The sequence below is a fragment of the Pygocentrus nattereri genome, chromosome 26, assembly GCF_015220715.1.
Source record: "Pygocentrus nattereri isolate fPygNat1 chromosome 26, fPygNat1.pri, whole genome shotgun sequence".
Classification (NCBI taxonomy): Eukaryota; Metazoa; Chordata; class Actinopteri; order Characiformes; family Serrasalmidae; genus Pygocentrus; species Pygocentrus nattereri.
Genome location: NC_051236.1, coordinates 19082014 through 19092613, shown reverse-complemented (window position 1 = coordinate 19092613; position 10600 = coordinate 19082014). Strand labels below are relative to the sequence as shown.

Below are 10600 nucleotides of genomic sequence, written 5' to 3'. Positions count from 1 at the left end.
TTCAGTCCAATATTGTCAAATTCAGTGAATAACTCTGTCTGCTAGGTGTCTGTCCTGTGTGTGTGCAGGAACAAATATCAGTTTATACACAGCCCTGGCTCTGTGAATGAACAGAGGCCTTTCCACTGCAGGGCTGAACGGTTCTGAGCACAGAGGGTAACCATTCCAGTGGCTTTCCCACACAGACACAGCTCAATATGGAACGGTTAAAAACTGGGCTCAGCGCATTTATTTCAGCAAGGTTAGCTAGTACACTCAGGGCCACAGAACCATTCGGTAAGATGATTTAATAGGCCCCTTTTTCACTGTCGAGCCAAATGGTTCTCAGGGCTGTACTGCACTTGGTCTTTATCCTGTAAACGGGTGTTATTTGAACATCTGTTACTAAGCCTGTACTGCAGTGGATTGCACTGTAGCTGGATTACTATATTAGCATTAGCGTGGCAAGATGGGATAGAGCTTAAAGAACCACAGAACAATTACATTTGTTATCCATCTGTCACTTCAACACCAGTCATTTGAATTTGTGGTCTCAGATATGACTCTTTTTCCTCTAAACAGGTGTTTTTAGGTGTTTTGGCTAGAACCAACTGCATACTGCAGTGGGAGGCACTGTGCATTCATGTTAGTTTAGCCTAGCAGGCTATAGCATTACAGCACTACAGAACAGGTCTTATTTTGGCTTTCTGGTACTCCACCATCAATCAGTCAACTTTGCTTTCTTGGTTTTAAGTGTTCCGTGTTGAGCCATGTCTGTGTGGATAAGCCACTGCAGTGGTTACCCTCCATGCTCAGAACCGTTCAGCCCTGCAGTGGAAAAGCAGCCGTAGCAATTCAATTGTACATTCACTAAATAAACATCAAAGTTTCAACACCAATTTCTAATTGTTAAATGGCACTTATAGCCACAAAAGTAGCTAGTTAACATTAGCTTAGCTAGCATGCTTTGCTAACCAAAGAACAGATTTGATTCTGACAGACAAAACCTTTACTGATGCAAGTTTAGTATGACTCTCTCTTTTGCTGTGTTGGAGCGATTAACGGATGCATAGTAAACAGCTCTGCCAAAGTTATAAAGTGTTGACACTCCTGGGATCCACTCCACTACATTATACACACGCTCCTCTTTCTCATTTTTACAAGTTTGCTGAAGAACTGCATGTCTGCGCCTGCGCACAGTCCCCTCCCTGCACCTCTGAATCCAGCTCTCTGACTGGTTAGCGGAAGCCAGCGGCACTACCCGGCTGCCAGGCCTGAAGATGACACGGTACAGCTTGGTGTTGGAGTCAATTTCTCTGGCCATGCCTGCACAGTTGATTCCTAGGCTTTCACAGACCTGCTGGGCTTCGCTTAGGTGGAGATGCCCACCATTATCAACTGCTTTCCTCAATAACGGAGAAGTTTATGCAAGTTTGGATGATAATAACACAAATCTGAGGAAGCACAGTCAAGTAGTTAGTGGTAGAGGGACAGAAAGTCGAAATTTAACCTGTTCTGTGGTGTTTGGAGCTGTAGCCTTCTAGTTAATACTAACCAGCTCCTCTGTCCTATAGCTTAGCTAAAGAGATCCAAATGGCCCATTACAGGTTTGATTCAACTAACTGGTGCTCACACACACCTTCTAAGCCGCTTCTCCTTCGCTATCACAAGCAGATGCACTAAAAACTTATAACAGCAGGAGCAAGGTCAACTGATTGATATTGGAGTAACAGAAAGCTGAAATTGATTCTGTTCTATAGTATTTTTGCCTTTAACTTGCTAGTCTGAGCTGTCGCAAGTGTACACTGCCTCCCATCACAGTAAAATTATAGACTCGGTTTCAGCTAACTAATATTTTAAAATAAAAGTTTACAGGATAAGATTTGAATCTTATTGAACTGAAGATTTGAAATTGAATGACTGGTGCTGAAATGACAGAAATATAAAAAATAGAATTGTTCTGTATGTGGTGCTTTGAACTGTTCCCTGCTGCACTACGCTAATGCTAGTGTAGTTAGCTGACTACAGATTCAACCCCTTGCAGTACAGGTCCATTTTCAGTAACAGATGCTCAAATAACACCCGTTTACAGGATAAAGTAGATGAGAGCATGTTGAGAGAGTCATTTTCAAAATTAAACGTATTTTGTGGTGGGTGTTGTGCATGTAGCTATTGGGATGTTAGCAGTCAGCTACTAGTTTGTGTAGTTTTTATAAGTTTTTCCTGGTTCTGATTCAGAAAAATAAACAGTATCCGGTCTTATGAGTCCGCACCAATGCAAAACAACACACTGAGAACCATTTCTGAGTGGAAAAGAAACTAGAATGTGTCAGACTGAGTCACGCAATAATATTCCAGACAATCAGCAACAGGAAACATTCATGCTCAAATGATAAGTGGAAGAGACGGGGCTGCATTTTGAACTCCGTGCATTGTCAAGAAGAGATGGCTGTGAAACAGCAAAAGAGAAGACCTGAAGAACAAAGAAGAAGTTTTTAAATCAGGCATGGGCATTTCTGGGGTGGAAAGACCCCAGAGAGGTGACGATGCTGACGTTGGCTCCCTTTTCACTTTTTCCCATTCTAACTTAAATCATGCAGCAGTTCCATTCTAGTGCCTGAAAATTTGAACAAGAAGCTGTGCTGGAGTGTGACTGCTGCACCATTTAAGGTGGAGCAGGAAAGTTCAAACAAGATGCTGGCAAAAAGGAAGTTGGCTTCAGGTTCATTGAGAGTTTAAACGCATGAAAAGGGATAAGGAGGTTCCTCTGTTTCTGCTTGATACAGTTGGTTGATAACATGAACTACATTTTTGATATGTGACAGAATCAAGAGGCCAGTATTGTTTCATCCCATTTGCTAATGTTTGTGACAGAAACTGGTTAGCTGTGCAGCAGCAATTGTAGCAACAGTTTGCTAGTCCACAACAGCAATGCATGTCCATGAATTTGGGGTGGCATTTCATTTTATTTTTTGATCATTATTTTAATTAAGTGGTTCTGCTGCAAGGATGGTTTTAATGAACTCCATCTACCTGTATCAGTGATATGTTCTGTTACTGCTTCTACCGTTACTGCTTCTGCTTCTTTTTAAAAACAACATTTTATACAATTCTAAAAGTCTACTTCTAAAGTTCAATTCAGTCCTTCACATTTTCAAAATCAATTTCATGTTCTGAACCTGCAGGTGTTAAGGTGTAAATAGCAAAAACAAACTTCTGATACTTAATGTACTAATAAGTTCCACTGCAATTCTGTGAAGAAATCATTACTTTATTTTTTTTTTTTACTCTTATTTGCTTTAAGAGCTTCTTACTTGAGGATGGTTTTAGGTTACATCCAACAAAAGCACTGCTTGTTTATTTTTCCACTCAGACACACCCAAACTCACGAGGAAGTTCATTACCCTGTATATCATTTCAGGAAACAATAAGAGAAGTTTAATCCCAGTTGTAAAAGAAATCTGCAAGTATTGGGTAAAAGCAAGAACACAGAAAATGTAGAAGTTATTTATTGTAAATATTGAACATTTACAAGGAAAAACAACCCCCACTAAATAAGCCTATACACATAGCTTACTACTGTAAGATTAGTTAATGTAATGTATATCTTGCACATATACTTAGGACATTGCATTCATTACATTTAAGCCACATTTTAGGCTACTTTATTTATCTTTTATGCAACTGAAAACACTGTTGATCAGTGAGTTTCTGACCAATTGTCAGTGAATGCCTGATTTATCCTTTTCTTTGTAGATAGTTAAAGACGGCAAACATTTTTGGACGTAATGCTCTGTTTAAATACTCATCTATGTCTGTTTTTGTGGAAGATACATATATTTTTTATACATTCCAGCTACTACTTGCTATATATTCCTATGAGAGGTAGCACAGACATATGCTAGTAGTCGGGTGTAACAACTTTAAACACACTAGGGAGATACAAAATTATTAAGAGGGACATAGAGTTAAGCAGCTTTGGGTTCAAGGTTATTGAGATTATTGGCAAGAAATGCCACAAAAATGAACATCATAACAGACACTACACACAACTGATGCAGTAACACTTGTTTTTGTTTGTTTGTTTGTTTTTTGTGTTGTTCTTGTTGTCCTGTTTCATTTGGGTTGTGACTGCTGTCCAGCCTTTAGGGCTTTAGCTCATTTTTATCCTCGCTCTTTTCTTTGTCTTTCTTCTTTTAGCTGTTTTAACTACTTTAAAACTCCAACCAGATTGTGTCGATTTTTTTTGTGAACTGAACTGAACAAATGTAAAATTCATATCAAATGATCAGATTGCACCCCATCAAGCCATGTGACTAACTGTGTGATCAGTGCAAAATCCTTTAACTTGCACAACAGCAGGCATGTGGAGACAGCAAATATGTTTCATTTACATCCTGCTATTAGTCATAAGTTTCCATCGTCAGCTCTTCATTTCTATATTCTTATTGAATGGTGATCATTCCATCCTCCCAGGCATCCTGGTTCACTAGCAGATCTCCTTCTGGATTCATGCTGTTTAGCAAGTATTTAATTCCTGCCTTGACACCAGTCTTCAGGCCTGCCCCCAAAGCATATCCAGCCACACCTGCAGTACCCCCAGTAACAGCGATAAGGGCATCAGTGCCCAGATCCACGGCGCTAAGTATGGCTCTCTCTTTTGCTGTGTTGGAGCAATTAACGGATGCATAGTAAACAGCTGTGCCAAGGTTATAAAGTGTTGACACTCCTGGGATCCACTCCACTACATTATACACACGCTCCTCTTTCTCATTTTTACAAGTTTGCTGAAGAACTGCATGTCTGCGCCTGCGCACAGTCCCCTCCCTGCACCTCTGAATCCAGCTCTCTGACTGGTTAGCGGAAGCCAGCAGCACTACCCGGCTGCCAGGCCTGAAGATGACACGGTACAGCTTGGTGTTGGAGTCGATTTCTTTGGTTACACCTGCACAGTTGATTCCTAGGCTTTCACAGACCTGCTTGGCTTCACTTAGGTGGAGATGCCCACCATTATCAACTGTTTTTCCCAATAACTGAGTGCCCTTTACCTTCAGCCAGCCCTTACATTGTTTATTTTGCCCGGGACTGGCTTTACCAGAAGGCCCATCCATATTCTCCCCTGCCTCTGCTAGCTGTTGGATGTTAAACATCACTGCCTGTAGTTGGTGCTGTGAGGAACCATTCAGCCTAGGAGGAGTGGCGGAGAAAGTGTGGGGAGAAGTATTTTTGCTCTGCTTTATCAGAGCCACAATATTCTCTAGGAGCTCTTGTGTATCTTCTGGTCCAAGTAGTATATAGAGGTTCTTGACTAGTGACTCAGCTTCTTGTGGACATCCCGCAGACAACAGAACAGGCACCATCACAAGGCCCAGCAGCTCCTGTGAAAAGCCTTCACCGCTCCACGGGCCAGCAGCCAGCTCTGCACAGCTCACATTTCCATGGAAAGGGGCCTGACCATGTAGAGAAGCTGCAAGGGTGGAGATAAGTCTTTGGGCAGAGTCTAACCTTGGTTCATCCTCTGCACTCACTTTATCATCAGTTCTGGCCCTCCCTTGCTGTTTCAGCCCTGTTTCTTGGTTCATGGCCATCTGTGGCAAACGTGAAGAGAATGGAGAAAAGCTGGCAGTGGAAATGATTGGCCCAAGGCTGTTCTTGATGCTAGGAGGGGGTGGAGCTCTGGCATGAACCATGTCAGACAGCAAGAAGTAGATCAGAAGCAACCACTTGAGTTTGGAGCTCTGTTTCACCATGGTGATATGCACAAAATGGGCAGAACCAAACAACAGGAAGAACTCTATGAGAAAAAAGAGGGATTGGTGAGGAGGCATTTATGCATGGTGTTACTGTCATAACAAAACTGTTCTGTGAAGGTTATTATTATAACTTTATACGAGGAGAAAAAAGGCCCCCAGATTTAATATACACTCACTGCCAAGACCACTTCATTAGGTACACTTTGCAGTGCTATAATAACATTATATATTATATAATTATAGTCCATCTGCTTCTTTGTATAATTTGTTAGCCCCATTTTACCCTATTCATCAATGATCAGGACCCCTTACAGAATCACCCCTAAGCAGGTGTGACTTGAGTGGTAGCATGTCAGTAGCATGTTAGCATGTGTTGTGCTGGTACAAGACCTTGGCCCACCTTAGTTGCAAAGTTAGAGACAATAGCTCATCTGTTGCTGGATCGTTTGCTGTAGTCATCCACTAGTAAACTTGGATGATGATCAAATGTAGACAGCATGTACGTGTGTAGTTAATTCGTTCATCAGTGGTCAGTGTCTGGCCACAGGATGCTTTTGGCTGAATGTGTGGACCAATCTTAGCTCAGCAGTGACACTAAGTTTGTTTTCACAATGTAAAGGGCAGCTGGTCTTTTCAAATGGCACCCAGGTGGTGGAATGAACTCCCACTGGCTGTCTGAACAGCAGAGTCTCTTGCTGTCTTCAAACGCAGACTGAAGACTCATCTCTTTACACAGCACTTAAATGAGCATTGAACTATAAGCTGCACTTATTTTATTTATTGTATTGAATCTTATTGTTATTGTATTGCATTGAATGGACAGAGTTCTGCGTTCAACTCTTTCTTTTTCTCTTGGTGTCTGCAGTGACTGTGTTTCTAGCAGCATCTGAGCTCAGGACTGTCTTTTTCTCTAAGCTATTGGTAACTAGCAAAGATGCTTTCTCTAGATTGACAAAGCACTTCTTGTAAGTCGCTCTGGATAAGAGCGTCTGCTAAATGCTGTAAATGTAAATGTAAATGTAAATGCTGTAAAATAAGCGATAAATTAATTAACAAATAAATTATGTTATTAGTATTTTGATATGACAGTGCAGATGCGTGACTATTCCCCTCAGAGGAAGTTAAACAGTATAGAAATATATGCAGCTGGACTCTGCAGGGGCTATGTGCAAATAGAACCCATGTGTATGTGTGGGTGGGAGGCCACACACACACAAATTCATCAGACTGTGTGAACAGCTGTGATTTGTTGGGATACTCAATTGGAACTCCAATGGAAATCTTCAATAGTGATGCAACAAGCATAGTAAGGAATGCAGTTTGCAGCACTGCAGCCTTACACATTCAGTCATACTGCACACAGAATTTAATCATCTGTCTTCAACTGGTACATAATGTCCATGTTTTTGTTGATTATATCAATGAACTAGATACAGAAATGTCCTTATCCCAGGGGCACAATGTCTGGCATGATTCCAGCCTCAGTGTGGCCAGTCTCTCCCTTTTCCACCTGTGCCATTTTACCTCAAACCGTTTCAAACACCAAATTCCAGTGAAGCGTTTCTACTGTTGACTTTAGTGTGATAATTAACTTTGTGTATGTGATTTCTTTCATAATCAGAACCCACAATTATTAAAAAACAGTGTTGTTTCCCAAGTTTCCATCTGACGCAGTAGTGCTAGAGCTTAAACGTTCATAGTTCGTAGTTTTTCTTAGTTTATTTAATAATTGTAATATTGTATACAATGTAGATTAAATATTATAAACCAGACAAGAAACAGAAAGCTGTATTATCTCCAGATGTATTTCAACCATTGGGGTACAGTTCTATTCATCCTTCTGGGCAAATCTAAAACTTCCTACTAATTATTTGAATTTATGGTGCTGCTGACATGGTAGGATAATTTAATACATTTAATGTTTGTATATTGTTAAAAACTTGTTTATTTAATTACATTTTTTTTACAATTTCGCATACCCAGTGTCAAATGACTTTTGTTGACTTTCTAAGTGATAATAAACATACATCCTCTACAGAGAATATACATTTAGATAGGGTGATGATTTAATTCAAGTAAGTATACATCCTCTACAGGGAACACGTCTGCACATTTTAACACAAGTTGTCTATTTATTTAGTTTAGCATATCAGAAATAATAAGACATAAAATATAACTTTTGCACAGGACACATTTTCTTTTTTTCCCTGTGTGTTACATTCTGCACATAAACAAAATCAGTAAAACTATAATTTGACCAAGAGGATATAGATGAAATTCAGAAGTGCTGCAGGATGAATTTGCTTAGATCCTACAGTTCATTTTATTGCTGCATGTCAACACTTTAAAATGTTGAATTCCTCTAAGAATAAAAACAGTTTGTGTTCTTACCTTATTCCTCTCTGTCCGACAGTGTGTGACAGTCTCTCTCTCTCTCTCTCTCTGGATTTGGCCTCGTTTCTCACTGGGGAATATTGGCTCACGTGGAGAGGGTCCATGTTTTCTAAAGGCGTATTGTTTGTTTATCCCCGTGTCCCCCTCTCTCTCTCCCTCACTCTTCTTCTCTTTTCCTCCTCTCTGTTGAACCATAGGGGATGGGTATCCTTTGTCTCTGACCCAGATATTTTACAGCACTCTTCATACATGCCTGAGAAGATTGCGTGTGCGCATACATGTGTGCTTGAGAGAGATATGTGTGTTATCAGTTAAATGTCAGTATAGAAAACTTAAAGGGGAATTACACTGATTTTTCAACATTTCTCCAAAATGAAATCGTTAAGATGTGAATAAACTCAGAGTGGTTTGATGTGAAATGCCCCAGCTAGAGAAACTTACAAGGTCAGAATTGTTAAAAGTTGTGGTGAGAGGAAGCAGACGTTTGTAGTGTTTACTGCCTCTAAAAGCACCCACACAGAAACGCATGACACAAAATGTTTACCAATATACTGTCTGATGCCTGAGACATTTGTTTCTGTTCATGGCAGAGAGGTTGATGCAAATAGTTCCCCCTCGATGTACCAATATTTCCCCATTATCAAGATTATATATAAAACTCAGAGGATGTGTGGGTTCACTGGTTGTTTTGGACAGTAAATAAAATGGCTATATTTGTGTTCAAGTCATTGTGACCACCACTGTAAAGAAATCTGAGTCAGTAAGTTTGTCTATGATGCAACACATCACGTCAAACCGCTCTAAATGACTCTATATCAGTAGATTTATTTATTTATTTATTATTTATTCATGAATTATGTAGAAATTTGAAAAATCTGTAAAATTTCGCTTTAAATGAAGCTGCTCTCTGAATCCAAACTCTCACTCATTGTTCCTTACAGATATATTCTTCAGATGCCATTCACAGCACCACAGAGACCAAAAATGCAAAATAATCTCCCACTCCCAGAACATGTGCACAACTCAAGGTCACATCTGTGCACACAAATCACAAGCAAGGCCTTTTTTTTAAACTCTGGAATTCGCTTTTTGTAACTACCCTCAGAATCACGGCATGCAAAATAATCTTTCACTTTGTGTAATTAAAGGCACCCATATACACACAGCAAAATGATTAAAACATAATGTCAGTTTTAACCGCAAACTCAAACCCAATTAAGATATCCAGTATGCATGAGAAGAAATCCTACCTGCATGTCGTTTGTTACAGCTATTTCTACTATTTTCAAGTCATTTTAATAAGTAGTTTGTCTCTTCTCATTGACAGACAAGTTTGCTTTCTCCAAGCAATTTTTAAAGGGGTTTTATTTATCAACTCTTGCTGAAGTTTTAAGCTATATATTTTTTTCATTTATTTATTGATTTATTTTATTTATTATTATTTATTTAAGTGAAAATTGTCTGTTGGTATTTAGCAATTGGTTTTCTCTTGTGCATTTTTCTAACACCTGAGCAAAGGTCACTTGCTAGACACAGCCACCGATGTGAAGCCTGACCCAAACCCTGAACTCACAGTCAGAAGCTCAAACACTGCCAGATCACAGGGAATGGTCCAAAGGTCCAACTGGAAATATAACTTTTTTTAGTTTTTTTTTGACAGAGTGAAGAAACACATTTTAATTTTTGGCTTTTTTAAATATTGAGACATGTCCCAATGACTTTGTACTTAAAATATGACCAAGAAAGTATTTTATAAGCATAAAACAAAGAGACTTTTAGTCCAAACTGCACCTGGAGTAGTCAGAAGTCTTTTGGATTAATGTACTCTGATCAGGTGTGCTGGGGACAGCAGGGAGGGCAAATACCCAACCTCCCCTCTCTCCGGGTGTCCCATGGTTGAAAAAGCATGGCTAAAGTGCCATCTAGACTGGCGAAAAATGAGAGGAAGTGCACTATTGGCTGCCATCCACATATGAAAAAAATGATTGTGTATTAAAAAAATGCAATAAATTATGATGAGGTGCCCTCTAGTGCAAGAAAATTCAGTAACATGTCTCAATGAGTCCTTCTAGTGGAGAACACATGACGCAGTGACCTATAAGATGTCATATATAAACACTTCAAATGTTTATAGTTCCCTGTGTGTTTTTATAGAGGTGTGATTATAGTTTTGGACCATCTGGATCCCCAAATAATATTGTTACATTTTATCAAGGATGAAGACCATTTTCACACATCATCATAGGTTTTTGCACACTGGTGGGGCCTGATGTCATGCCTGTCGTGACTGCATGTTTGATCATGAGAACACCCACTGTAATGTACAGAGGTGGGAGCATTTGGGAGGATGATTTTGGGCTGATTTTCAGTAAACTCTGCAGCATTATTCTTTGTTGAAAAAGACATGCCGGGAGCTATTAGAAGAAAATTTTGTCTCATCAGCCAAGAAACTGAATCTGGGGCAAAGATTATTG

At 39.7% G+C, this 10600-nt stretch overlaps 1 protein-coding gene across 1 annotated transcript; it reads right to left on the bottom strand.

Moving 5' to 3' along the window:
• Positions 1-3466: 3466 nt before the first annotated feature.
• apof (apolipoprotein F) lies at positions 3467-9891 on the bottom strand. Its single transcript, XM_017720293.2, has 3 exons — positions 9700-9891; positions 8124-8411; positions 3467-5773 (listed from the first exon to the last, which is right to left on the bottom strand). The coding sequence occupies exon 3, from the start codon at positions 5727-5729 to the stop codon at positions 4425-4427; it is 1305 nt and encodes a 434-aa protein (XP_017575782.2). The 5' UTR covers positions 5730-5773; positions 8124-8411; positions 9700-9891; the 3' UTR covers positions 3467-4424.
• Positions 9892-10600: the final 709 nt, after the last annotated feature.

Bases quoted from the DNA above. Each gene is read 5' to 3' on its own strand.
- apof (XM_017720293.2), bottom strand. From the start codon at position 5,729: ATGGTGAAACAGAGCTCCAAACTCAAGTGGTTGCTTCTGATCTACTTC.